At 53.8% G+C, this 27,883-nt stretch overlaps 8 protein-coding genes across 8 annotated transcripts; 6 read left to right on the top strand and 2 right to left on the bottom strand.

Moving 5' to 3' along the window:
- Positions 1-1,983: 1,983 nt before the first annotated feature.
- Positions 1,984-4,064, top strand: MYCGRDRAFT_38910 (uncharacterized protein; the record flags this gene model as incomplete). Its single annotated transcript, XM_003854381.1, has 4 exons — positions 1,984-2,986; positions 3,034-3,178; positions 3,239-3,603; positions 3,682-4,064. 4 exons carry the CDS (start codon positions 1,984-1,986, stop codon positions 4,062-4,064), a joined length of 1,896 nt encoding a protein of 631 aa, XP_003854429.1.
- Positions 4,065-5,361: 1,297 nt separating this feature from the next.
- On the bottom strand, positions 5,362-5,817 carry MYCGRDRAFT_91704 (uncharacterized protein; the record flags this gene model as incomplete). The annotated part of the gene is made up of 1 exon (XM_003853786.1): positions 5,362-5,817. One exon carries the CDS (start codon positions 5,815-5,817, stop codon positions 5,362-5,364), a length of 456 nt encoding a protein of 151 aa, XP_003853834.1.
- A 1,771-nt stretch (positions 5,818-7,588) lies between these two features.
- Positions 7,589-8,104, top strand: MYCGRDRAFT_38930 (uncharacterized protein; the record flags this gene model as incomplete). Its single annotated transcript, XM_003854382.1, has 2 exons — positions 7,589-7,690; positions 7,745-8,104. 2 exons carry the CDS (start codon positions 7,589-7,591, stop codon positions 8,102-8,104), a joined length of 462 nt encoding a protein of 153 aa, XP_003854430.1.
- Positions 8,105-10,506: 2,402 nt separating this feature from the next.
- MYCGRDRAFT_91702 (uncharacterized protein) lies at positions 10,507-11,169 on the top strand (the record flags this gene model as incomplete). Its single annotated transcript, XM_003854383.1, has 2 exons — positions 10,507-10,940; positions 11,007-11,169. The coding sequence occupies 2 exons, from the start codon at positions 10,507-10,509 to the stop codon at positions 11,167-11,169; spliced, it is 597 nt and encodes a 198-aa protein (XP_003854431.1).
- Positions 11,170-12,492: 1,323 nt separating this feature from the next.
- Positions 12,493-14,361, top strand: MYCGRDRAFT_69821 (uncharacterized protein; the record flags this gene model as incomplete). Its single annotated transcript, XM_003854384.1, has 2 exons — positions 12,493-12,919; positions 13,050-14,361. The coding sequence occupies 2 exons, from the start codon at positions 12,493-12,495 to the stop codon at positions 14,237-14,239; spliced, it is 1,617 nt and encodes a 538-aa protein (XP_003854432.1).
- Positions 14,362-15,744: 1,383 nt separating this feature from the next.
- MYCGRDRAFT_37699 (uncharacterized protein) lies at positions 15,745-16,966 on the top strand (the record flags this gene model as incomplete). Its single annotated transcript, XM_003854385.1, has 2 exons — positions 15,745-16,002; positions 16,064-16,966. 2 exons carry the CDS (start codon positions 15,745-15,747, stop codon positions 16,964-16,966), a joined length of 1,161 nt encoding a protein of 386 aa, XP_003854433.1.
- A 5,307-nt stretch (positions 16,967-22,273) lies between these two features.
- MYCGRDRAFT_103719 (uncharacterized protein) lies at positions 22,274-23,866 on the top strand (the record flags this gene model as incomplete). The annotated part of the gene is made up of 8 exons (XM_003854386.1): positions 22,274-22,355; positions 22,417-22,533; positions 22,608-22,746; positions 22,813-22,934; positions 22,992-23,051; positions 23,110-23,221; positions 23,272-23,728; positions 23,797-23,866. 8 exons carry the CDS (start codon positions 22,308-22,310, stop codon positions 23,837-23,839), a joined length of 1,098 nt encoding a protein of 365 aa, XP_003854434.1.
- Positions 23,867-26,528: 2,662 nt separating this feature from the next.
- MYCGRDRAFT_103718 (uncharacterized protein) lies at positions 26,529-27,667 on the bottom strand (the record flags this gene model as incomplete). The annotated part of the gene is made up of 2 exons (XM_003853785.1): positions 26,529-27,346; positions 27,492-27,667. The coding sequence occupies 2 exons, from the start codon at positions 27,498-27,500 to the stop codon at positions 26,609-26,611; spliced, it is 747 nt and encodes a 248-aa protein (XP_003853833.1).
- Between the last annotated feature and the right edge of the window lie 216 nt (positions 27,668-27,883).

Here is a 27,883-nt window from a genome sequence, read left to right as displayed (position 1 = left end):
CAAGCCTTGAAGCGGACTGAGGATCAAGCATTCAAACGATTAAAAGAAGCGAGCAGCCGAGCAGATGAAGCCCGCAAACGGGCGGATGACGTGAACAGACGACTGTGTGAAGTGGGCGAACGAGCGGATGACGCGAATATGCGGTTACGGGTGGTATGCGAACGCTTAGATGAGGTCAACAGTCGAGCTGAGCAGGAAAAGGCCGAGAAGCGCGATCAAGTCCTCCATCGTGAAGCCGAGGAGGCTCGTCGTGAAGCTCGAAGTGCGAAGCCCGAAACGCCAGAAGAGGATCGCCGCGAAGCCGAGCAACGGAAAGCGGAGCGCCGCGAAGCTGGGCAACAGATAGAGGAGCACCGCGAGGCTGAGCAACAAGAAGAGCCGCGAGAATTGGAAGAAGCGGCGGCCACAGATCGCACCCCAACCGAGCCCGAAGGAGAATCAATCTGCAACGACGCATGGGCTATCAGCTGGACCAGATACGAGCGAGCATGGTCGAAGCTATCCCGCGTCAACAACACCACACTCGACGAACCCATACGCTCCATTCCTTGGCCAGTCAAAGGTGGCACGTTGAAGGAGGTGACCGAGGCAAACGTCCAGGAATTCTTCTACCATGCCCCTAAGAATATTACGGACTGGAGTGGTAGCTTCCTTCAAATGTTGCGCCTGCAGCTGAAGCGTTGGCATCCGGATCGAGTGGCGAGAGCGCTGCCACTAGCTCAGCGATCGGACGACGTTGTTGCTAAAATGGATCTCGTGGTGGCTTTCATCGAGGAGATGGTCAAGGACGAGGAGGAGTGAATCGGAGCCAGAGCAAACCCTGCGGGAGGGGTATCGACTTCATTTGTCACCACCGCCACCACCACCACCGCGTGTGAACTGCAACCACCGTTCCTCTACGGACCACAGAACAACATGTTACGATCACAGTCTCCGTTTCCTCACCAGCGACCTCCGCCGGTCCACAAGGCGTCTGGTCGACCCGCTGTCTGAGTCCCCAACTTCAGCACGCCCTGAAATACTCCTCCACCGCTTCACCCGCACGATACGACCAGTCCCAAGCTCCACGAAAAGAGAATGCAGTCATAGCAGCAAAGCACCTCTGAGCAATGTCTAGAGTCAGCGAGATGGGGGAAATAAGCATCCGGGACTTCGATGTACTCTGAGTCCGTGAAAATGCGCAGCACAATCCCGGATAGCGGTGAGAAGGACCATAAAAGACATCTTGAATACAGGCCCTTGCTTTCAAGCTTGAGCGTTGCCAATACTATGATTAGCCAGACGAGACGGTCATTCCTCGCTGCCTACAACAGGCCAAGCACGGAAGCCTGGTCACGGTGCGCTCATTCTCAGCTTGTGATGTCCACTCACACAACACGTCCGATATGCCTAGATTTTCCTTGAAGCAAAAGTTAGGCGCTCGGATTTTGTGCGGTATTTGTGCAAAATCGCAGGGCAAGGTAAGTCATCAAGGTTTCATCCTTGTTCGCACATCTTATTTACCTTTGAGCGATCCAATGACCAGGACACCAGGTGAGGCTCGGTTAACTCGACTTAGGTCAAGGGTTCGTGGCGCGCGGGAGGCGTTCGCATCGGTAAAGTAGGCGCTCCGTCCCCTGACTGTTTCAATGACCTCGTTGACCGAGAACAGATCATTACCTCTGCTGCGAAGATTGTGAACGTCCTCTGAGTATGCCGAAACGACAGCCTCTTCGATGCGCTCACGCGATGTACCAGGGAGTCCCGAATACCGGGATAGAGCTACGGTGAACCCGGCTGGTCCTTCGACTTGACCGACCCTCGTCGAGCTGCGCCTCCCCGTCCCGACGAAGTCGCAGCGCTAGCCTTTCCTCATCGGAGCACCTGGACACTTATCGCGAGACTATGAAATGGATCGCCTGTCCTCGGTCACGGACAGACATTCCTCAAGTTACGGTATCCTTGAAAGCAGTGTGATCTTCTCGCTACAACGAGTACGTGCCAATGTGGTGCACAAAATTATGGCTGGCTGCCGCCAGCTTATCGTACACTCTTCTCGAAGCGGCGCCGGTTGCTGAACCGTGTGAGCATCGGCAAAGCCTACCAGAAGGATGGACGAAGCATCAACGTGTCGAGCCGAACGCGGTACACGATGTTCAAATCGCCCTCACCATGGGAAACCTTGACAAGGCTGAAGACTGCGTGATGGACGTGTCAGATCCCGACTCACTCAATTATGGCAAACACTGGACTGCTCAACAAGTGCAAGACTTTTTCCGCCCCACCGACGAGACCATCGATGCCGTACGTCAGTGGATCGAAGAGACCATCGCGAGGGACATTGATCACACCTTGCACAAGGGACATCTTCGGTTCATGGCGACGACTTCTGAATTGGAGAGCTTGCTGGAGACCGAATACCACTACCACCACCACGATTTGGTTCGGCGCGGCGTGCCGGCAACCGACATCTATCACGTACCGGAGCATGTTCGTAGACACCTGGACTACATCACTCCAGGCACAGTTTTGCCGAAAGTGAACAAAAGAAGTCCGAGCAACGAAGAGCCAGGAGAAGCGTCAATTCCGCCCATCCAAGAGCGTGATCTGCTCAGCGCCCGCGATATACCATGCAACGTCACAGGAATGTCGCCTCAATGCATCAAAAAGCTATACGGCATCCCAGACACTCCGCCAAAAGCAGTTGCAGGTTACGAGCACGCCATATACTCGACCGGCAATGACCCCTGGGATCAGCTCAGTCTGGACACCTTCTTCAGTACTCAGACCAATATCCCGAAAGGCACTCATCCGAAGTCATACAATATTGCTGGCGCACCTGAACCTGAGGCCGAATACAGAGGTTACGTTGAAGAGACGAACATCGATTTGGACGTGACGTATCCGCTGTTATACCCTGCGGAGATTGTGTTGTTGAACGAGGGTCCGAAGGAATATCAAACAAATAATGCCGGATACATGAACCTGATGCTCGACGCCCTGGATGGTAAGTATTCCTCATCCAAGCCATGCGATATGTGCTAACATCTACAGCATCGTATTGCACCTACACCGCGTATGGTGAGACCGGCGATTACCCTGGACTAGGCGGCGAGGTCAAGAATAAGGACTGCGGAACCATCAACCCGCCTAAAGTCATTGCATCTTCTTGGGATGCCACTGAAGACTACATTCCCTTGTAAGTCGGGTGTCGAGAAATGTTTCGAGACGCTGCACAAGCGCTAACACTCCTTCGCAGAGCCTATCAGCGTCGTCAGTGCAACGAATTCATGAAGCTCACTTTGCAAGGCGTATCGTTCATCTACGCGGTCGGCGACTGGGGTATAGCGAACGGTGGTCACACATGCTATGGTCCGAAGGGAGACATGTGGGGTGTACCTTGGCCCGCGAACTGCCCTTATGTGACCGGAGTTGGAGGAACTCAGATCAAGGACGGTGCGGACCCAACGGATCCAGACTCTTCTCCAGAGGAGGCGTTGGACGGTCGCAACCCCCAGACATTGTGGCAATCGTCTGGCGGCATTTCCGCAGTTTACGATCGACCATCATGGCAGTCGACAGCCGTGGGGGGATACCTGGACAATACCAAAATCGATGCGCTAGGTTTCGCTGCACTTGCACCCGATCTTCCCATGCCACAAGCGCTCAACACCACGATCCATCAGATCTACCAGACGGGAGTCAAAAGTGGAGAGTATGGCCACTACTCCACGTTGGGCCGCGGCGTTCCAGACATCTCCGCCCTTGGGGACCATGTCTACGTCCGAGGCAATGGACACACTCTGGGCACGACTGGAGGCACTTCGGCTGCGGTTCATGTGGTGGCCTCGATGATCTCTCGCATCAATCTGGAGAGGATGTACGTGGGCAAAGGTCCCGTTGGCTTTCTCAATCCAACGCTGTACAAGTACGCGGACAAATTCATCCGTGACATCACGGATGGACGACCCAATGGTAATTGTGATCAGCCTGGTTTCCCGGTTGCCAAGGGATGGGATCCGGTCACTGGGCTTGGGGTGCTCAAGTACAAAGAGGCACTGGAATTTTTCCTCAGCCTTCCATAGGTGTTGATTCGGTGTTCCACGTATCTCTGGTGAATATGTAGCTCGAATATGGCTTAGCATTTCCCGACCCTCTTCCGTGAGTAGTGTACCGGCCCGAGCCCACCCAGCAAGCATTTCTGATCTAGATCTCCGTATACGATATGACATCGTCCCAGTCTGGTTCGAAGTTGATCCTTGCGCATTTGGCTCTCTCAACTTGGTCGTGGCTTGCATGAACGAGCGGCATACACTATCGGCAACTTTGCTTGTGGTCATTTCTCGCGCGGTGGATCGCGAAATTATCCTGGTCTTCAGCCTGCTTCAGAAGAACCGAAGCCGTGGTATAGTCGACCTTCTTTGGTTGCCGTCACAGCTGTTCAATTACCTGATCCACCTCCGGCAGGAAGCAATGCTCCTAAGATTGTAGCTGAGACCGTGACCGAGTGCTTGACCACGAAACTGAATGTTCGCAATCATGACTGCATACAAGTTGAGCGACATGTACGGCGACATGTAAGGCGACCTGCACAGAGACATGGTCGGGACATGGTCGCTTGCCTGTTTGGCTATAGAGGCCAGTCAGCCGTCGGAGTATGCCCATCCTCTCGCCTAGTTCTTTCAACGGCGGCCAGACCGTCGAGAGCAGCACCCGCCGGAGTCGACTCTTGGATCTCTTGGTCCTTATGTCTTACGCGGCGGATGAAACATGAGAGCAAGGCGGTCGAGCTGCAGGCAATCTACATCGAGGTGAGCTGTGAGTCTAGAGCTGAGAGATACCTTACCTATGCAAGAAGATATAACGCAGACTTCACCCATATATAGTATACTACTAGTCTGAACCTTATCCTGACTTCACCCTGGAGGACCGAGCCATACCAAGGACTATTTGCAAGTAACTTCGAGAAGCTTGCTTGGAACTTCGATACGCTTGTTTGATTTGCTAGAGAGCTACAGGGGGGAGCTATCCGCAGCAGTTACATGAGAGAATTGAACAGCGTTCATCAGTGCATCCATCAATTCACATCGATATAGAACTATCAGCGAGCGACATATATCAAATTCCAACCGCTTGCGCTCCATCCGACCATCGCTTACTTCGGCCCTAAAGCTCGATGCATCGTGTTGCCATTACCAAGTGCAGGTTGTTGAAGCACTCATTGTCTCGTCCGGTACTGGGAACGTTGGGTTCAGCGCCTTGCGCCTGCGTAAACAACGCGTCTTGTTCGTCGAGTTGGTGTCGGCCTTGCAAGAAGGAGTGAGATACTGCAGCTTCGATATTAGTCGCGGTCCCAGCTCCATAGTCTTCGGTGACCGACCTTCAGTTCTTTATTTTCTCCACTGGAATGTTGGCGCTGTCCGCGGCGGGTGGGTAGTAGTGAGAGGTGGGCTCGTAGTCCCACTCGCCTCTCTTCTCCACTGGAATGTTGGCGCTGTCCGCGGCGGGTGGGTAGTAGTGAGGGGTGGGCTCGTAGTCCCACTCGCCTCTCTTCTCCACTGGAATGTTGGCGCTGTCCGCGGCGGGTGGGTAGTAGTGAGGGGTGGGCTCGTAGTCCCATTCGCCTCTCTTCTCCACTGGAATGTTGGCGCTGTCCGCGGCGGGTGGGTAGTAGTGAGGGGTGGGCTCGTAGTCCCACTCGCCTCTCTTCTCCACTGGAATGTTGACGTTCTCCGCCGCGCGCGCATACCGGTCACCGCGCACTCCAGCCTGGGGAAGGGCGTGGACGATGCCAGTAGCAAGGACAGACGCCAAGGCAATGATGGTGGATGAGTGCATGATGAAAGAAGTTTTTTTTTGGCTGATCAGAAGATATGTTCGGTGGGATGTGCTTGGAAGAAGAAAAGCGGTTCGGACTGCGTGGCGAGCGGCTTTTATGTTGGTTCTGCGCACCGTTGACCTGGGCATTCATGGCGATCGTCTCGGTTGATACTCGATGGCAGCTCCATGTCTTGTCTTGTCTTCGATCTCAACGATTGAGACTAGCGATTCCGAAGTTGGAATGAAATTCCGCTCCTGGCACCGGGAGATTGGTTTCCGTATCGAAGTTGTCACTGAAGTGCAAGCTGCCGTCAAGACGTGCTTCCTGAAAGTGGCGATATCGCTACTAACGATATGCGCTTCTCACGCTTGCAGGGTGTAAGCTGGAGTCTATCGCGTACATGGTCCTTTCCGTTGTTTGAAGCGAAAATGTCGTTATGCGCGATTTCTTGCTCAGTCTGACGCACTTGCTCCACGAGGCAATGTATGCAAAGGCATTTCTCCCCTGGACCCCCTGGTGCCTCGTAATGACCCATCGATGACCGTCTTTCACGCATGTCAGGGGTTGGGCAATAGGCTGGGCGGTGAGTCCGAGAGCGAATGAGCTAGCGATCCTACTGGATCGAGGAATGTAGGCGGTTATAACTCTGTCGCTTATAACTCTGTCGCTTATAACTCTGTCGCTTCTTCTTCGATGTTTCAACGAACGACATATACTTTGCACTCTGCGGACTATCGCCCCGTGAGCGGGCACTTGTCGAAAGTCATTGAAACAAGAAGGATATACTATTCGTGATGCCGTGCGGTCCAAAAGTGGCGTCATCGTTTCTTCCTCTACGATAATCTGTGACAGATGCTTGTCGCGAAGTTCGCGCCGATAACGGAGCATGGATGAACTAGTTCTCTAAATCCTTGTCTTCGGTGCTACCATCCAAATCGCGTTAGGAGCAGCGAGATTCAACTTTGCGAGAACAACGTCGGGCGTTTGCGATCGAGAATGCGATCGAGAATACAGGTGGGAGTTCAAAGATCTCATCGCATGCGAAAGAGCGAGTTTCGGTCCTATTCGGCCACCCCTGTCAAGTTGTTCCGACGAAATGTCGAGCCATTCCCGATCGAACGTACAGCTATGGATCCAGAATCTGGGTGGCTACGGGAGTCTACCGTGGCGACTACTTTCGTCACAGGAGCGTCCACGCGCGGAGGGTGCGTACTTACACAGGCGACTCGTATCCGTTCCTTCCTCCCTTTCGAAGCAGTAACATCGATCTCATGCTCTCTCGAGGCCGGGCCGCAACGTGTGCAATGATGTCCACATACGACACAGAATCGCAAGACTCGTCGATCGCCCATATCGAAAAGGAATGTCTACTCGACGAGCTGAACTACCCACAACACTCACAACACCGGTCGTCGTCGAAGTCTCGCCAATGGCTCTATGTACTTGGAGCCATGATTGCCACGAACGTTCTCTCGATCTTCGCAACGCTCAAGTTGGACGAGATACGACTACACTCCAGCCTCTCACCAGACTTGGAAGAAAGTACGAACATCGCTTTCGTGACCTGTCTCTGACCATACTAACGCAAGACTTCCCCCAGGTCTCTATGCATATCCAGGCCTGGACCGCTCTTTCTCGCTCGTCGAATTCAGCGAGCGTTCTGGCAACGCTACGAGCCGTTGGACATCACCTCCAAGTCCTGCAGTCGACCGCGCCTGGGTTGATCTTGGCGTCCGCGACGGAGGGTTTTTGTTGCCGGCACGTACAGGAAAGAAGGTGGGACTGAGCATGAAAGAGCACTTGTACGATGGACCAGGGACGTTCGACAAAGATCCTGACGAGGAAGGGTTTTTCGTGCTCATCCAGGGCTTTCACGACATCCACTGTCTGGTAAGCACGGCTCAAACGCTATGACTTATCCAACGCGACTCATGATATGCACAGAATGAATTACGAAAGGCGTTGTATTTCAACAAGCCTTACTACAAGCAATACGAGGACGACACGAAGGTCACTGAGCCAAACCGGCGAAGCCATATCAATCATTGCCTTGACAATGTCCGCGAAAGATTGATGTGCACGGCGGATATCGGCCTGATTCCCTCTGTCTACACTGGTCCTCATTCGGAAGCGATCAAATTCGCCAACCAGCACAAATGTCACAACTACAATGCTTTGCTTGAATGGAAACAGCAATGGGAGGCCAAACACCCGGCGTTTGTGCATGCAGGCAGCAAGCACGAGCTTCTGCCTGTTCGGCCTCCTCCTGACGCGATTTTCCACGATCCGAGTACATTGAGCTAGATGAGAGAATGGTTCGACTGGTATATAAGTACCCCTTCACCACGCCGATGATTGGCAGCCAAACAAATATTTCGCGTTGAGTCACATTCGTGCCGCCAGAAATCGAAGAGCAGGACATACAACAGTGCTCACCACTTGTCACCCGCATGCCTACTGGGGTTGATCGAACGGGAAGCTGGTTGTTCACCCATCATCCATGTACAGTCGCATAAATTCTGGCACGAGTTTCATCGTCCCTATAGAACACCTCCGGGCGATGCCTTTACTTGATTCATTCATGAGCTCTCGATGAACTCGGCCAAGTTCCTCTCTCCTCGTTGGCATCATAACATCTTCATGTCCTTCATCGTCCATTGCATACAACGCATCAACAGCCCTTGAAATCTGGGGCGTACTCAAGCGAGCTCTCAAGTTGCATTCATGTCTTCTTGCCTCTCGGTGGAAGCAGCAAAGCCAGCTTCTCTCTGGTTTACATCTGCTGGTCCTCCGCTCCTACAGAGAGGTCCCAGAACGCGAGTAAGAGACAGGACCACGGTGTGCCTTTCCACGACAGACGAGGTGGGCAGCTTGGACATCCTCAAGACCACGGTACAACAATACAATGCAGTGGACGAGGGCAACATGTAGAAATGCAGGCAACGCCTGTTCTGAGAAGACCTCTTTCGAACGAAAGTCGAACCGCGAGCAGGAATTGAATTCAGCTCGATCCAGCCTGAAGATCGCTTGAAGGGCAGGAACCAGACCCTTCTGTTTGCTCAATGTCCAGTACCAAAGGGCCTCAAGCTCCTGCGCAAAGCGTTGTCCAGGGGGAATGACATGATTACAACACGGTTGTTTCAACTTCCCAGGTACCTCTCGTAACACTAGGCCGCGCTGCGAGAGGTAGTTCCTCCTCGCCGGCAGAAGAACGCAATCGGCCCGGCCGCAGCCACACCGAGTGACAGACCTTGGAAGCCATTGTCCATCGAGACAAGGCTGACACCCAGGCCACATCCTCTCAAGCCGAGTGAGCAAGTCGATGATCCCCAAATGCGCAAGGCCTGGAGTATCTTCAAGCGCTTGACGTCGAAATAGACAGTGCCAAGGCCACACTTGTCGTCTCTCGGTCGTGAATCTGCATCCCTCCACGACTTTTCAGCGGCCGAAGATCTGTGTCTGGAGAACAAAACTGACCTTTCCCTCACTTGTGAACACAAGACACACAACGAGGATGCAGTTCGCCTGGAAAGGCAGGAAGGGCAAAAATCAAAAACATACAACACTACGGATTCCCCAATTGTCACCAACTTGAGTACTAGTGTAGCGATTAGATGGTTATCAATGGCTGATCGGACGGGAAGCCGATTTTTCATCTATCTGTGGTCGTATGTATCGTTGGATCACTTTGGCGAGATATAATGCTTCAGCAAGACCTCGCCGACCATTCGCACAACTTCCCACGACCCTCAAGTGAGGCACGATCCGGCCACTCGCCGCAATGATGGCGACCGGAGCAACATTCTCGATCGAGCAGCACCCTCCGTCGAACATATGCGCAGTAGACCGCCAAGATTGTTTGGCGACGAAGAGCGTGGAAGCGAAGCCATCTCATCGTGTAATATCTAGCCGCTTCGGGGCAAACCCCTCACCCAGGCCTTTCACGACCGCCGACCCATCAAGGGCAATGCTCGCCTGGCAGGTTCGTGGAGTACAATGTCTCGCGCGGCGGATTCAGGTACGATATGCACCGCGGAGGTGCTTCGGGGCCGCGTCGGCATGTCCAGGATTTCCCACACGAGCACCTCAATGCCCCGGTCTTCGCTACTCTTAGCGGTCTCGGCAAAGCGAAACAGCATGTCCCATCTCTCCGAGTACTCATCTTACTGCATATTTTCCGCCAGATCGGATGGACGCCCACGTGTCTGAAGAACGCCATGTGTCGATGGTGCGTACAGGCGGGCGATGCATGTGTCCAAGAAGAAGCGAGGCACTAGCAGGGGAGGGTTCGGCCTCTAAACATCACCATTGCGGCCGTGAAGGGATCTCTCATTGCTCATCGTGGCAACGACCTGAGATCGAACATGTGGCATTGCTTGTTCCATGGCCGAGGGGCGCACCAAGCTACCAAGCCGGAACATATGGCTCTTAGCTGTCTCGATGGATACTAGAGCGTCCGAACGAAGGCGATTTTGTACGACCATGGCGTCTGTTGGACGATTGGCCTCGAGTATAACAAGCGGAGGAAGGAAGCGAGTGTTGAAGTATCCAAAGTCCTCTACTGTGTGCTATTTTCGAGCGGATCCAGAGAAACCCACTTCTTCCGTCAGTTCGTGCCTTCACAAGCAGAACGTACTTGGAATACTGACCGATGCTGGACAGACACGACATCCCATCCCAATAACTCGACCCTCGACGCAGCAATCATGCCGTCGATCAAGACTCTAGCCTTGGTTCTGTTGCAAAGCCTCGTGGCATCATCAACCCCGATACTCCAGTCCAGAGCGTCGTCCAACGACTCTACGTGCGGCGGATCATGGTCCGGGCCAAGACTCACCCTCGGCGAAGTCATGGAAAACTGGATCAAGGTCTGGCAAGGCGACCACTCGGATGAGCTCGTGTCCCGCACAATGGTCCCAAACGTCAGCTTGATCACCGACTATCGCCTCGAGCAGAACATTCCCAACGAGCCCACCGTCATGGTACGCGTGGATGTCCACGACTCTCAGGCGTTGCTCAAGTGGATGCTGGACGTGGGCGACGGCGCGAGCTTCATCTACAGCTTGATCTTTGCGGATCCAGAGGGGAAGAAGTTGGTCGCGAGGTGGACACTGCTTTCGACTCTGACAGCCGACACACCGTGAGTGCATACCTCTCCATGAAGACCGATGTCATTGAATGTCTGCTGATGTGTTGTTGCTATTAGTGTGAAGAACAAAGGAGATGAGGTCAGGATGAACGGAACGGACATCATCGAGGTCGATGATTGCTCGGGTCGAATTGCGCAGATCTTGACGTCGCAGGATATCTTCACTTATGCGTATCAGATGGGCATTGACGTCGCCACCACGGACTTGGTGTCGAGGTAATGCGAAATGGTCGTCGAAAGGACTGTGTAGATTGGGTGGTTTCGGGAATCGCAAACCAGCAGCAGTGGACGTGTATAGGCATTAGCACAATGAGGAATGAAGAGATACCCACATGCCCGTGTCGACACATTTTGGTTGGCACTGCCGTCTCATGTATGGCGGTCGTACATGACCACATTTCGACGAATTCCCCAGATCCAGATGTCTCCCAACCCGTGCGGTGATCCAGATCGGAATGAACAGGTCATTTCTCTGTACTTGTACGTGCTTCAGAGGAGGTTTTCTTGATGTTCGTATCTCTTGGGACGATGCCGTCTCGCCTTGGAGCTGAGTCGAGTGCTTCGTTCATCGTCCTCGTCTCCATACTGCGAGCAGCAGCCGCATTCCGACTGCTCGGCGACCGCAGTTCAGATGGCTGTCCTCTTCGTTTCTCTTTCAGTCGGATTCGCGACGTACGGTCGAAGTGCGCCTTCCGGTACTCCAATCCACGGTTCGAATGAAGTCCTCGGGCTGGGAGTGTGGCTCAAAGGCCGGACCATGGCGCCGCAACTGTCGCATTTTGCAAAATGCAGACCATTCGCTCGACCGGCAGACCAGTAGACCAGACCAAGAATCCATTTGACGTGTTCTCATGACGAGGCCAGGCAAGCCGGGTCGATCCAGGAGCTCCCCACCACGCTAATGCGCGGACGGGAGGAGCCGGGAGGAACAATTGGCGGAGAGACAAGCAAGGTGCCGGCAGCAGTCAGCACCGTGAGGGACGAGTCCACTTCTCCCCAGCCTCCACCACACTTCACTGGTCACTTCACGTCTCACGTCTGGTAGAGTCCCAGATAGTCGGAGGCTGGGAGACGACCCCTCTGTCGCAGCCCGATTCCGTACCTGCGCACAATCGGAGAGGTAGAACTAATCCTCTTTCTCTCCACGCTTCAGTACCTCTCCCCTTGCAAGGTAGGCATCAGCAACCGTAGCCACATCACTCTGCAGAGATCACGGCGCAGCTCCAGTTCGCATCCATTCCACCAAGACATACGCGCAAGACATCCTGGTCTTTCGATCTATTCGTCTATTGCGACACTGTGTGACCAGAGACAGGCCAGCGACGTCAATCTCCAATCGATACTAAACGAAGCATCAATCAAGACACTTCACTAAAGTCTAAGACCAACAAACGTCCGGTCTCACTCACAGAACGCAAGACACAATTTACGACACCTCGCGCTCGCGGCTCCTCCCTTCCTCCAACTCAAGTGACCTCCCCTCCGCGCCCCCACTTTCGGCGGCGCAAACCAACTTCACCACCGCATGATCCTCCCCACCAACATGACCACCTCGCGCCAACACTACCTCGACTCGCATCCAAGCCTGAACGCCTCAATGGACGACTTTGAAGCGCGCGAATTCTCGCCCACGATCCCGGACATGCCATCGCAACATTCTGGCTTCCGCAGCAATCACGCCTCCGAATACAGCGAAGCAAGTTCAAGGCGGTCGTATTCACCGCCGGCGTGGAGGAAAGCGGGAAGTGGCTGGTTTCAAAATCATCAGACGTTGGAGCCAAGAGGGATGGCGTATGGGAGTAAAGATTGCAGTCCGGTATATCACAGCGCGGATGAGGAGGGCGATGGAGATTTGAGGAAGGCCAGGCGCATTCCCTTGCCGGAGTCGCCGATCAAGGGACAGAGTCCTAGGACGAGTCCGGAGCCCGTGGTCGAATGTGAGGGAAATGTTGACGAACAAGAAGGTGCAAGTACACTAAGAGAGGAGGACGATGTTGATGAGGAGCTCGAGTCGCCGACTGCGCGCACGCCGACGCAGAACAACTGTGAGTGAAGGCGCGTGTCTCCTACCTTGAGAGGAGTAATACTGATACAGCGAAGACATCAGGTTCTCAACATCACTAGATGTGGTCCAACGAACGGAGCCCATTGAAGCTATGGTCCACAGCATCCGGCGCGCAACACATCATGTTACGAAATCCTCCTACAATACTCTCTTCTACGTCCTCTCCACTCTTTTCCTCTACTGGACAGTTACTTCCCTCATCTCCACTCCCCAAAATGGCCCCATGCCCGACCTAGTCAAAGTCGCCGGCCTCGCAAAATCCTTCGAGCCGGTCATCTACTACTCGGAGCACGGCCACGCGCAGATTGAGCAATTACAAGAAACTGGCGTTGCAGTCTGGGATCTCGGCGAGTCTGTCCGCAGCACAAACATGACTTCTGCGCCTCTCATCGTCCATCAACTCGACGACCTCTCCGACAGCTTGAAAACCCTCGCCATCGAACTCACCCGCTTCTTCGCAGGAGTGGACGCGGATGTCGATTCCATCCTCCTCGTCATGGAATGGGCTCAGCGCGAACTGACCTCCATCTCATCCGAACCACCCTCCACAATCGGCTCCGTCTGGTCCAATGCGCACACAGCTTTAACCCGCATCGGCCTACTCTCCGACTCTCCTCTCGCACAGACCTTGTTGGGACAGACCTACCAACAACGCACCAAGGCGACGCTCGAGCGCACCTTTCACGAGTTCCTGGGCGTGCTAGAAGAAAGCATCAACAACGAACTCGCCTACTCCATCCAACTGTTCCAACTCTTCGAAGCGATCGACAAGCAATTCCTCAACCTCCAACGCACCGTCATCCGCGAACAAGACGCTCAGGAGAGGATGGAAAACGACTTCCTTTCCTCACTGTGGACGAAAGTCATCGGCGTCAATGCATCGAAACTGCGCAAATACGAGAAGAACAAGGAGCTCCTGCATTCCGTTCGGGATCGAACCGTTAGCAACAAGCACGTGCTTGTAAACCACAATCAACGCTTGCTCCAGTTGAAGAGCAACCTGGAAATTCTGCGCAGGAGATTGGTGAGTCCCATGGTAAGGGCGAGCAATTCGAGTACCTTGTCTGTGGACGATCAGATTCGGGGTTTGGATGGGACGTATCAGGAATTGAAGTCGAGTCGGGATGCGCAGAAGAGGAAGATGATGGAGTTGGTTTATGGAGCTGGAAGCCGGCGGGTGGTGTTGCCGAGTGGAGCGGAGAGGGGGATTGAGGGTGGGCAATGAGTTGATGGGAATGGCGTACTTGGGCTTGGATACAGACTTGGGACTGGATGCTGTTTGGACCGGCGCTGAGGGATTGGAATGGATACGGGATGGATGACTGATATGATGGGTTTGGGAAGGACGATTTGGTATGATTGCTTGTTTGCTTGGAACGATGCTTGATGCTTGAATGAGATGGTTGATGCGATGAAGCATTAACCGCTGGAGAAATGCCCAATACACCCATCTATACCAATCGAACGAATGTGTAGACACTACCGTGGCACCTCACTGTCTGCTCCATCATGCCTCCTGCGTCCCGCACAGCATCTCCTCCTTTGACATTGCATCGGGTTCTTGCATCGGACTATTCCCGTCGGGATCACTTCCATCCATAGATCGGAAACGATCTAGCTCATTTAACCGTGCTTGGCAGCATCTTGGCAGCGTCTCGCGGATTGAGGCTGTGCAAAAGAGGAGTGCGCTCCTAGCTTCCGGTCCGCGGACACGAGCTCCCGTGCTCCACGATCGTCATTATGTCAACCCTAAATCCCACGTGCATCGTCACTGGTCGTCGCTGAGAGGCTGCACGTTTGTTTGGTCTCGTGTCAGGCAAAGCCAGGTTTTTCTTTCGCTGGCACAACGAACGTCCTCTTGGCTGCGCTGCGCCTTTCTCACCTTGACCCCGACCCCTCCCCCGTCCGGAGTCTTTCCCATCTCACTCGCTTCCACAGCTTCGACGCATCACCGAAACCTCCTGTGTCCTGCTGTACCACTCGACACGCCGGTACGATTCGACCGAAACCACCCAAGCTCGACCAAGCCCTTCGAGACCCGGGCCTTGTTCTGCTTTGTGCCCAAGTGCCACGCCCATTCCTCCTCCTTCATCCAACTACAAGCTTACCTACACCTCCCCCCTGGTCACCATGAGTGAGTTCCGCCGTCCTTTTCCCATCCTGTCCTCCTCATATCACCTCCTCCTTGTCCCGCCTGGCTGTGCACCTTGGCGCCTCACATTCCCCGACTAGCCAACCCTTCATCTCCCATCTCATCACACTTCCCAAGACACGATCTGTGCAAGCGCCACATACGGACGAAGCCTTGGCATCAATAGTCCATTGCCTCAGCCCGTCGCCGCCTTCGCGCAAACTTATTTGTACACTGGCGCGAGCCGCATCGTACGGCGTCACGACCACGCTATCAGCCATCCGTGTCTTTGTTCTTTCTTCTCCGAAGATCGTCGTCGATCGAGCATCTTCCTACCTCACCTGACCTACCTCCTCACCTCCACCTTACTGATGCGACCATCTTGAATCCAAACAGACAGCATCAAACGCGAATTCTCCAAACACGCCCGTAGCGGCTCCACCTCCAACAACACCGACAACGACAACATGGCTCCCAATGGTCGCGCAACCGGTGGCACCTCCGAGCACACCCCTCTCCTCTCCAGCGCCTCCGACGCAGCGCATACAGTCAAAGCAAAGAGCAAGCAGATGTCCGAGGACAGTCGGTGGTATGTGCGCATGCCGGCCAACTTTGTGCGCCTGACCTGGTTGACGCTGGCGAGCAACTACGTCAACGTCTTCCTGGTATTCGTGCCGGCGGGAATTGTGCTCGGTGCGATGGACAGCAACCCGACGGCGATTTTCGTGGTCAACTTCTTGGCCATTGTGCCGTTGGCGGCGTTGTTGAGCTTCGCGACGGAGGAGTTGAGTGTGAAGCTGGGACAGACGATTGGAGGGTTGATGAATGCGACGTTTGGAAATGCGGTCGAGTTGATTGTGAGTTTCGACGGATGATAAACCATAAACCTACGACACGGCGCTAACAAAACAACCCAAGGTCTCCATCGTGGCCCTCCAAAAGGGTGAAATCCGCATCGTCCAAGCCAGCATGCTCGGCTCCATCCTCTCCAACATCCTTCTCGTGCTGGGCTGCTGCTTCATCGCGTCAGGAGTACGCCGCACGGAATCCTCCTTCAACGAAACCGTCGCCTCCACCATGTCCTCCCTCATGGCCGTGGCCGCGACCTGCCTCATCATCCCCGCGACCATGTATGCCGCGCTCTCCAAGTCCAAGGCCGACTCTGTCGAGAACATCCTCGTCCTCTCCCGCGGCACCGCCATCATCATGCTGGTGCTGTACATCCTCTACCTCGTCTTCCAGCTCAAGACCCACGCTTCGCTCTTCGATGCTGAGGCTCAAGACGGCGAGGACGGCGAGGGTTCCGAGCCGGAAATCCTCGGCCCTGTTGCGGCGGGCATTGCCCTGGTCCTCGTCACGATCCTCGTCGCGGTGTGCGCGGAATACCTCGTTGGCTCAATCGACTCCATCGTCGCCTCTTCCGGCGTATCCAAGACATTCATCGGTCTGATCCTCCTCCCCATCGTCGGCAACGCCGCCGAACACGTCACCGCAGTCGTGGTCGCCTACAAGGACAAGATGGACCTGGCGATCGGCGTGGCCATCGGATCTTCCATGCAAATCGCCCTCTTCGTCACCCCATTCCTCGTCATCCTCGGCTGGGCGATGGGTCAGGAGATGACGTTGCACTTCAAGGGATTCGAGACGGTGGTGTTCTTCTTGAGTGTGCTGGTGGTGAATTACCTCATTCAGGACGGCAAGAGCAACTATCTCGAGGGATGTATGTGTTTGGGATTGTATATTGTAATTGCGTTGGCGTTTTGGGTCTACCCGGAAGATGCGGGTGATATTGGAGGATTGGTTGGTGGATTTTTTCCTTGAGTGGTATTGGGACATGGATGTGAAGATTTGAGCAAGGGAGAAGGGAATAGATTGGGAAACGTAGGGAGGCGGAAGGAGAAGAAAAGCGTGGGATATCAGCTGAGCGCTATGGCGCGGCGTTCGCAGGCGTTTTGAGATGAAAGAAACAGAACCAGACGAAATGCAAACAGTATGCTAAGGAGTCGAAGAAACCGCTTTGTCGATCGACTGTTTTACACCACACTGCTCTCATCTCTTTTTCAGACCTCGCCCGGGAGAGTTCTTATCGTTCCTCCTGATTGAAGCACCTCTCGCATCCAGATGGCAGTCGGGAATGAAGACCGCTCGGGCGCCCGAAGTTGCTCGGCGGTGAGGACCACGGCCATAAGGAAGGCAGACCCAGCACTCACCGGCCGGATGATTGTGCCGCAGAGGTCGTACGAAAACTCTGCAGAGAATTTTAGTGTGCCTTGACCGATGAACGAAGACTTCTCGACGATGATGAGAAGAGCAAGTTGGCTGCGATCATGAGAGATGGCAAGCAAAAGGAGCAGTAAGATTACTTTCAGCAGCAGCATCCGTGGGATGGACCGTCCACCTCGGAATTCGATCAATCAACTATTCATCGATACAGAAGCATGAAGCCAAGGATTCACGACGTACAAATACCAACCTCTTCAACCCTATCTTGGAAAAACACTCCACAGCAAGCTCACTGCAAAAGATAAGAAACCCAGTGGTGCCTCCAAACCTACGAACTCCATTCCTCCATCGAGGTCCAGACGTACTCGGCCTTAAGAATCAAACAAGTCCTCCGCTCCTACTCCTGACCGAAGCAGATCGCCTCGCCGGAATTCTCCTGATACAAACCCGCCTCTAGGACGAGTCCTGGAGGTCCAGGTCAATGTAAGCTCGACTTCGAGGACCCGTTGATACCTGCCGAGAGAGGGCATCGATTGGCTTTCCAACAAGTAAGCGCAATGCCTGCATACAGAACCAAGTCTGGACTCCAGTCTGATACGATCATGGACTCGTTCGGGCACCCGTCGACTCATCCTTTCCTCCAGTTCCTTTTCAACACTGCGAAACGACAAGGCTCCATTAAAGGAAAAGGAACACCCCAACGACAAGACAATCATGCAGATCTCCCAGCTCGCCTTCGTTCTCCTCTCCATCGCCTCGACTGCCTTTGCCGACGGCGTACGTCCCACTCTTTCATCCTTATTCACATCTCGTTTACTAAAACTATATCCAGGTATGCGGCGTGAATTTCACAAGCGATCCTCCCGGAGAGAAGTCCGGCGATTGCCTCTACGGATATGACATCCACGGCTGGGCCATCTTTGTGCCCTGCGCTAAAGTATGTTAACATGATAGTTCAGTGCGACGCATGTGCACTTCGCTAACGGTTCAAAGGACTCGCCATGCTCGGTGCACGGCAAGCCATGCCACTTGGACGCCAAGAGGAACATCCACCAAGCACTCTGCCTTAACCAGAAGGAAGAACCTTACCCGGATAAGATTTGATCTTTCTGCTCGTCTCGCAAACGTGATGGAGAGAACTTTGCGAGGTTGTTCGACGATTTTGGAAGAATGTGGGTACGAACGCGGCGACGTCGCTAATGGATGATGGGCTTGCGGAGCTGGAGAGTTGCGTTGGTCTCTGAGCAATTCGGTATTTCCGACTCCTACTCTTTAATAATTTGGCTTTGCTAGTAATCGGGGTGTTTTTCTGCAGTTTTAGCATAGGAAGTAGCGCAAATGCTAACAAAGTGTAAACCCCTGTCCGAACATATGTCGGCAGTTGTCTGCTCTATTAGAAAGTTATATTAGCTTAAGCATGTTAGTGCTATGCTCCGAAGGATCTAGCTACTTCTTCCCTGTTCTCCTTAAGCTATAGTCCCTTACCCCTTAGAAAACGGTAAGAAGGAAGCGCTATTAAGATAAGGGACCGCAAGAACTATATAGATCTCCTAGCTCGCTATAGTTATTATCTACTTCGAGGGTTCTATAAGTTCTTCTACTATAGTCTATTTACGGCGCGGCGCCGTAATCGACTAATTATAACGACGACCTGCCTTAGTAAGGTAACACTTAAGCAAGAAAGTTAAATTAAGCTAATTATAGTATCTCTATTAGAATATAATGCCTTGTTCCGCTAGATAAACGACGAACCCTAGATCGAGCTATTTACCGCTATTTCCCAAACGATTATAATGCTCTAATACGATGCTAAGATCTTCTGCGATACTTGCTCCTAGGACCCGCGAGTTGCGACTAGCCGGATTAGTCCTTATATACTACACTTATAATCGAGAGCTCTCTTAGCGAGGTTGCCGGTCGAAATAGAGCTATCCGGAATAACTAGCGGATATAAATACCTCTTCTATCTCTACTTCTAACTATTTCTTTCTGCAAACAAACATACAACTAAACAATCGTATAACTAAGATAAAATACAACGAACACGACGAACACTATGTAGATCTCTTAGGTCTCTATTCTTATCCTCTCTATAGTTTCGACCGTCTTCGCCTCTAGCGTACGTTAACCTTGCTTACCTTTACCTACCCGTCTTCGAATTGCACTTACCTATACCTATACTAATAATAATTACTCTTCTAGAGCTATAAAGACCTTAGCCGCCTACCTGCTATCTACGATTTTAGAGGTAGCTATCTATTCCTGTACGCTAGCGTAAGTACCTTACGGTCGAAGAGGATATTTTAATACTAACGGTGTAGCCGTATATAGGATTCGCCCTACGAACACCGCAACGATCCGTATAATATAGATTTAAGGAACTACAAGCAGGCTGTATGCAAGGGACAGAAGAGGGGATAAGGGAAGTGTCGGCGTCGATAAGATACGGTAAAGGAGAACACTTGTTTGTTTGTACTCTTTCTGCGTTGCTGAGGGAAGGAAGGAAAGTCGGAGGTGAGATGGTTGTGGTATCTCTGTACATGAATGCGCTCGGAATAAGAATCCGTCTCCACTCTGTTCCGCCTACCACGTGCCAGTGAGTGGGGGGCAGATCTTCGGCCCCCAAACATCCAATCCTGCACATTACTCGCAAACACTCTGACCCATCCCTCGACGCGACTCATAGATGACCCCAGCTCGTCCACAACAACGATGAACGAGCCTCCTCCCCCGCCTTCCACCTCCGCTCCTCATCAGCCCACCTACGCGCCCTACCCTGCTCCCTCTCCCACGATCTACGCCGCGACCGCCGCCGCCGCACTCACAAGCAGCACCCACTCCCCGACTCAAAATGCCTCGGCGAACCGAAAACGTCGGGCCACGGGCGAGCCGGGAAGTCGAGGAGTTGCCAACTTGACACCCGATCAGTTGGCGAAGAAGAGAGCCAATGATCGCGAGGCGCAAAGGGCGATAAGGGAGAGGACGAAGAATACGATTGAGGGATTGGAGGGACGGATACGGGAGTTGGAAGCTCAGCAGCCATACCAGGAATTGATGAAAGTTGTGAGGGAGAGGGATGAGGCCAGGAGGGAGTGTGAGGAGTTGAGGAGACGGCTGGGAGCCGTGGCGGGGATTGTGGGAGGGTCGAGTGGTGGGTTGGGGGATTTGCGGAGTCCGCTTCCGCCGGTTCATGAGGCTGTGGGTGCGCCAGCGTATGGACAGCAGCAGCAACAGCTACAACATCAGCAAGGACCGCAGCAACCGCCTCAACAGCAGCAGCAGCAGCAGCAGCACCATCAGTCGCAACATCTCCACCCCGACCTGCGCTCGCCGCATTCCAATCACAGCCCGACCTCTGCACCAGCATCTGCAGCACCAGTTTCTCCATACGCCAACGAAGAGGCTGCGATCCGGACATGGTCACAAAGCGCGTCTCACGCCAGCAATAATCCTCATTATCCCACTCCCAGCGAAAACGACTACGACACGCTGCAACAACGTCCTACGCCCTCCTCCCACTCACCCTACGAACCCGCCAATGGAGAACGCCACAACTTGAACTTCCTCCTCGAGTCCTCTACCCAACAGCAACAACAGCACCAACCATCCCATTCCCCTCACAATGCCCAGCCGTACCCGTCCCCTCAGACCGACCTTCATCCTCCGATCCACGCCCGCTTTCCCCTCAACGGGCCACCAACCTGCCCACTCGACTCCCTCCTCCTCGACTTCGCCCACAAACGGCGCCAACGTATCCATTCCGGCGCCACCCTTCCCTCCGCCGCTGGTCCGCCCGGGGTTCTCTTCTCTGCAACCCACGATTTCACAAGCCTCCAGTCCGACCAGCCGATCACATCCATGCTCATCGACGTCCTCTCGAAATTTCCTGACGTGGCACGCTTGCCCGAACGCATCGCCGTGCTGTACGTCATGTTCGTCGTCAGTCGTTGGCAGATATGCGGTGATCGCGAGAGCTGGGACGCCCTGCCGGAGTGGGCCAGGTGTGTGGAGGAGCAGGTGGGCAGAAAACATGCGGCATTTGTGGACTATTTACCTTGGCCGCATATGCGACGCCATCTCTCACATCCCACCTCTCCGGTCGACTTTACAGATTTCTTTGTGCCGTACACCTGCACTTTGTCGCTCAACTGGCCGCACGGAGACGAGACTGTTTTGACGCGTACGCCTGGTCGACCTCGCGCTTCTAGACGCATGTCGGGTGAAAATGCGCGCCGATCAACGTCATCTTCCTCGCCGACTGGGAGGCCGGCTGATCAGGCTGGAGATGGAGCTGGTGGTCTTGAAGAAGGAGAGGCGACGTTGAGTATCAACCCGGCTTTCATGGAGCACTTGAGAGATTTGAGGAATTGGAGTTTGGGAAGTCGGTTCCGCAACACGTTTCCGTTCTTGTGTGATGGAAGTGTGAGGATTGAGGATCATTGAGTTTACTCCGCGTTGGGTATCATGTGACGAATATGTTTGTTTCAAGCGAGGCGTTGGTGGCGTCTGGGTACGAACGATGGTCTGGAGGATGCTGCTTCTAGGTATGCATGGCGATGGATAGGTGATGGATGACAGCATGTAAGAATCGCAAATCAGACGCAGAATGTCGGTGGTGTTATGATTCCGTTGATCCACGTGGCTGAATCGAGTCGTCTCCTTGTCTTCTCTGCGCTCCTCCGCAGGATATGAAGACTTGAGGCATAGTATCAAAGACATGACAACTCCATGCCTCCTCCACATCCCGGATTGCCCCCGCAATGAAATACCGCCCATGACGTTAGTCCGTCCAAATCGGGAAGGTGGTCGGACTTAGCACGTTAAACCCACGTGGATTTGTGACCGCATATTTATCCAATGCTACAGTTTCTTCCTCTTACTCTCATCTACCACTTTCTCACCTACACAATTCCCTCACGCACCACAGACCACAATCATAATGTCTGAGCTCTCCGTCCAAAGCAAGTTCGACCCCAAGGACATGGAGGTATGTACATCCGTGACAATCCGGGTGATGAGTGCAACAGCAAGCTGACAGCACACTCTAGTTCCGCCACTTGGGCCCCTCCGGTCTCAAAGTCTCCGTCTTCTCCCTCGGAGGCTGGCTCACGTACGGAGGTACCCAGAAGGGCAACGATGTCAAGGAGTGCATGCAAGCTGCTTGGGTAAGCTCGACTTTGTGTCCAATGTGGATGGCGACGCAGTGAGAAACCCGGCTGACAGGGTGCTTCCTTTGCAGGACCACGGAATCAACTTCTTCGACACCGCCGAGGTGTACGCCAATGGAGAGTGTGAGATCCACATGGGTCAAGCCCTGAAAGAGTTGAACTGGCCGAGGGATGAATACGTTCTGAGCACCAAGGTGTTCTTTGGCACTGGTACGCACAACATCGTGGAGAGGGACGTGAGGTATAAAAGAGCTCGAAGTTGACATGAGAGCACAGGACGCAAGGAGCCAAACACTCGTGGTCTCAGCCGCAAGCACGTGGTTGAGGGCCTCAAGGACTGCCTGAGGAGACTTCAGCAGCCATATGTCGACATCGTGTTGGCTCATCGTCCGGATGTTGTGAGTGGAACATCTTGAGACACCATGAGTCTTGGATCGGAGACTGATGCTTTGTAGGGCACTCCCATGAAGGAGATTGTCGAGGGCTTCACACAGGTCATCCGCAACCTCAACCTTGTAAGCTCCCGATGAATAGCGATCAGAAGGCTTTTCATCAACTGACGCATTGTTCTAGGCATACTACTGGGGCACATCGGAGTGGAGCGCCGTGCAGATCCAAGAGGCAACCCAGATCGCTGAGCGCTACAACCTCATCGCACCCATTGCCGAGCAGCCTCAATATAACGGTACTTAAAGCGCCATATACCGCTCCTATGCATACTGATCAATGTCTTAGCTTTCCACCGCGAGCGTTTCGAGGTCGAGTTCGCTCCTTTGTACGAACAATTCCAGTACGGAACCACCATCTGGTCGCCGCTTGCTTCCGGCCTCCTGACCGGAAAGTACAATGACGGAATTCCTGAGGACTCCCGCTTCGCTACCAACAAGGCCTTCTTCGAAGATACCGTCAAGTCGCTGCAGTCTCCCGAGGGCCAAGCCAAGATCGCCAAGGTCCGCAAGCTGACCGAAGTGGCGGAGAAGCTGGACGCCAACGTAGCCCAGCTGTCGCTCGCGTGGGCGGCAAAAAACCCGAACGTCAGCACAGTGATCTTGGGTGCCACGAAGGTCTCTCAGATTGAGGATAACTGCAAGGCACTCAAGCTGCTGCCCAAGTTGACGCCAGAGATCATGGAGGAGATTGAGAAGATTCTGGACAACAAGCCGAAGGAGCCGAACAGCTTTGGACGGAAGAGGTGAGCGGTGTCTTCTTTACGAGGGTGCATGTGGTGGACTTTGAAGACGCTGGCTCACGGCTGTGTAGGATTACTCCTTACAAGCCGAAGAAGACGAAGAGTAGACTGTAGACCAAAAGTACATGTCTTTCACTACTCAGTGGGTCGAAGCATCGTCACATGTCGCAGCTGCCTAATGCTGTCAAGCGGAAAACTGACTCAGCAACTGCTGCCTTTGTTTGCGAGATGACTTGCTTTCTCTTCCACTTCATCATCATCCAAACACTCACTTTCGTTCAAGGAACCCTGGAAACTACAATGCACGGCGTTTGGGCCAGCAAGGATCGCACACGATAAACACAATTGACCGTACTCCACGGGGAGCTATCTTCTTCTCTTGGTAAAGGCACTGCGCCTTCTCCCAAGCTGGCCAAAATCAGCGAATCTTATCTAGATTCGGCGACGAAGCAACAACGAGTCACACTCCCACGTGAGGTGACGGAAGACATTCGGCAGCTCATCGTCGAGTACCCGGCTGTCGCTGGCTTGACCCAGAGATAGGTGTACTTCAATCTCCTACCGGAATTAATCGATCGTGAGCTCGGCGCATCATCACCGTCATCTCTCCTTCAATATCTTTTCCAATCAAGCATTGACAAACGCAGCTTGGAGCTACTTCAGCATCTTCACCCATAACAAACTTCACCAACTACAACAAGACCGCTGATCACGAACAAACGCGGAGTCACTGGAGGCAGCATCGCGCACCACGCTCGGTCACATCAGATACAGCACGAATACAAACAGCGCACCATACCCCCGCGCACTGCTAAGCGGAGCAAAACTCAGGTTGCAAAACACGACGTCTGACGCACAGGACAACGTGAGGCAGCGAGCAAATATCCGTGGTCTTCACTAGCTACAGTCACCATCGACTTGTAACAGCGAGACTTCATATTCTCACTGCCACCTTCATCATAGCACACCTTTCACCATGGCGGACATCGTGGACCAGATCATTCTTGCGCAGAGCGCACAAGAGTCCATCACCGAGCGCATCGAACGAACATGCATGCGCAAGCTCTGCATGAGCACTTCACTCTCCGCCAACTTGCACAAGTGCCACCAGCAAAATCAGTCGCCGCTTTACTCCGTCCTCCCAAAAGAGCTTCGCGACATCATCTTCGAGTATGCCACTGCTCAGGAAGAAGACACCTCCAGGGCCTACAAGACGACCGACTTTTGGTGTCGACCCGGTAACACTGCGCCCCTGATCGTGCACACCAACCTCCTTCTCACCTGCCGTCGGGCTTATCTCGAGTCAAATGCGCTGCCTTTCAAGAACTTCACTGTGCTATTCTACTTCCACCCGCGGCGTGGACCACCGCGGAAGCCACATGGGCTCTCATTCTCGCTGAGCAGGCGCGCTGCGTCACCCGAGGTCTTCCAACGCATCGACACCGTCGTCTTGCACACCCAGATGTACGTCGGGGAAAATGAGACGTTCTCGAAAGACGGCGGAGTAATCCCTGACATGCTCTGCGCCATTAGTCCTCGCTCTCTGCGCATCGTCATCAAACACACTGATTGGTGGAACTGGGAGGACAGCGCTCCGCTACGATTCAAGACGCAATGGTTGCAGCGTTTGCTTGACGCCCATTATTGCGCTGACCTGGAGATCTTTACCCTCGAACTCGAGACACTGGACCGGAACAAGAACGATCTGAAGATAATCGTCGACGAACTGCTCACGATACGCTCGACGCCCCGCCACCGTTCTTCAGAACCCCCTTCCTCGCCTATGACCCAGCTCACAATCGATCCGACCTGTTCACCAGCTGTCTCTCACTGGACCGGCCCAGCTGATATTGACGAGCGCGACTATAATCCTTACAAAGGTTTGACTACCCTCGACTACCGCGTCGAAGTCCTTACCTGGAAACCTTGCTCTGTACCCACTTCTTCCACTACCACTCCGGCCACCTTGTCTACACCCCCCACCCGCTCCTACAGGTGGTTCGCCCGTTCTCGAGCCGTTGCCGCCGCCGCCGCCGTCGCCGCCCATGACCCACGCTCCTTCCGTGGTCGGTACTCCGTCGCGAGACAATTGGATCTGGCAACGAGGGATTTCAAAGCAGCAGACATGATGCTCGAGGGTATCCGGACCCGTCACGCGGATGTTCGACGGGCGCGAATGGAGATGAAGGCCAGGAGAAAGCTGTGGAGAATCGGCGTGGCAAACACGGAGAGAAAAGTCTTGACAAACCGATGGGCGGCCGAAGCGAGTTTGCTGGAGTTCGGTGATGAGGAGATCGATGTTGAGGACGGCGGAGAAGACGACGATGGAGGGGAAGAGGACGAAAGTGATGAGGAGTCGAGCAACAGCGGTCGGGCCGGCGGAGATTCGGATGATGAGGACATGGATGATGACGAGGATGACGAGGATGATGAGGACGATGAGGATGATGGGGATGATGAGGACTACGAAGATCTTGAGGATGTGTACATGTTCGATGCGCGTGGAGGCGACGAGAGCAGTGAGGTGGAAGACTGAGACGTGGCTAGGTGAATTTCAAAGAGCACCACGATTCAGTGGCGCGAGTTAGATGTCGTTCGACACATCTGCCTCCGCCACAGACACGCGGGCGTTTGGCATGCAAGGACCACTCGCGGCATCTGGATGCGACCAGGAGACCTTTTCTTGCAATAGACTGTTCCGTCAGTGGAGCAATGCGGTTTCACTCCACGCCCGACGATGTATAATAGTTAAGATCAGAAACATTCCATTCAATCGTCATGAAAAGACGACGGCGGCAGTAGTATCATCGCAAGTTCGCTAAGAAGTGTCGTTCACACATAAAATCATAATGCCCCATCAACATCCGCCTTCACCACTCTCCACTACAACTTCGCCTCAATCGCCTTGATACACTCAGGAAACTCCTTCCAGTTGTACATCGTCGTCGCCGTCTTGGTCTGCTCCTTCAACGTCTCGGCCATCTGCTTTTCCTTCTCCGCTCCCTCTTCCAGCTTGTAAATCCCGACATACCCGATACACGGAATTCCCGCGCGCATCGCCGCCGTGGCACCGGACTTGGAGTCCTCAACCGTCAACACCTCCTCAGGCTTGACGCCGAGTTCTTTGCAGGCGTGCAAGTAGATGGCGGGGTCGGGTTTACTCGACGGCGGGGAGAGCGAGGTCGCAGCAGAGTACACGTGTTCGTCGGTGAAAAATCGCATCAAATTCGTCCTCTTCAAACTCGCCACCACTCTCGGTTTCGCCGACGTGCTCACCACACTCATCGGGTACCCCTGCGCCTTCGCCCACTCCAACTGCTCCGTCACGCCGGGACACTCCTCGCACTTTTCGCTCAACTTCTTCGTCACGCGGCCGAGTTCCATGTCGACGTACTGGTCCACGTCTTCCGCGGACATGGAGAAGTTGTGTTTCTTTTGGAGACCGATGAGCATGTTGCGGAAATTGTTGCCGACGAAATCCTCGAGCAGGGCGTCGGTGTCGTAGCGGGCGTCGAGGCCGTATTTTTCCATGATTTCATTGGTCAGATCCGCGCAGGCTTCGAAGGCAAGGCGCTCGGATTGGCAGAGGGTGTTGTCGCAGTCGAGGAGGATGTATTTGACCTAGTTTGGAAGTTAGTTGGGAGCTAAGTACGTCATTGGGGGAGGGTTGAAGGGAGAAGTCGGAGGGAGTGGGAGATTAGGGATTGAGGGGTGGACAGGAAGGTGGTGGCAATGTCGACGCCATTGGAGGACGAGGAATGCTTACTTTGGCCATTTTTGCGGTGTTGTGGTGGGAGGATATGGTGTGTGGTTTTTGAGGCTTGTAGATCTCGCAGTGGGGTCCGCTGGTTGGGTGTGCTTGGTAGTGCGAAGATTGTTTGTGTGTGGAAGATGTAGTTGTTGGTCGGAGAGTGGAAGAGGAGTAGTCGATCCAAGAGAGCAGTATGGAATAATGTCAGGAAGAGGAAGAAGAAGAAGGGAGATGTTGAAGTTGGAAGCTAAGGACAGAGTCATGATGATCCTCTGCCGGATCCACGTGTTGCAAAGGTGGATCCGCTCCCCCTCCTTCCGATCTGCACACCTCCGCAAAATTCAAAACCTGCAGCGATGATGCACAATTTGCTGCGGGATCGAATATTCACGCGAAAATGGAGAGAC

Source organism: Zymoseptoria tritici, chromosome 3, assembly GCF_000219625.1.
Source record: "Zymoseptoria tritici IPO323 chromosome 3, whole genome shotgun sequence".
Lineage (NCBI taxonomy): Eukaryota > Fungi > Ascomycota > Dothideomycetes > Mycosphaerellales > Mycosphaerellaceae > Zymoseptoria > Zymoseptoria tritici.
This window is presented reverse-complemented; position numbering and strand designations above follow the sequence as displayed.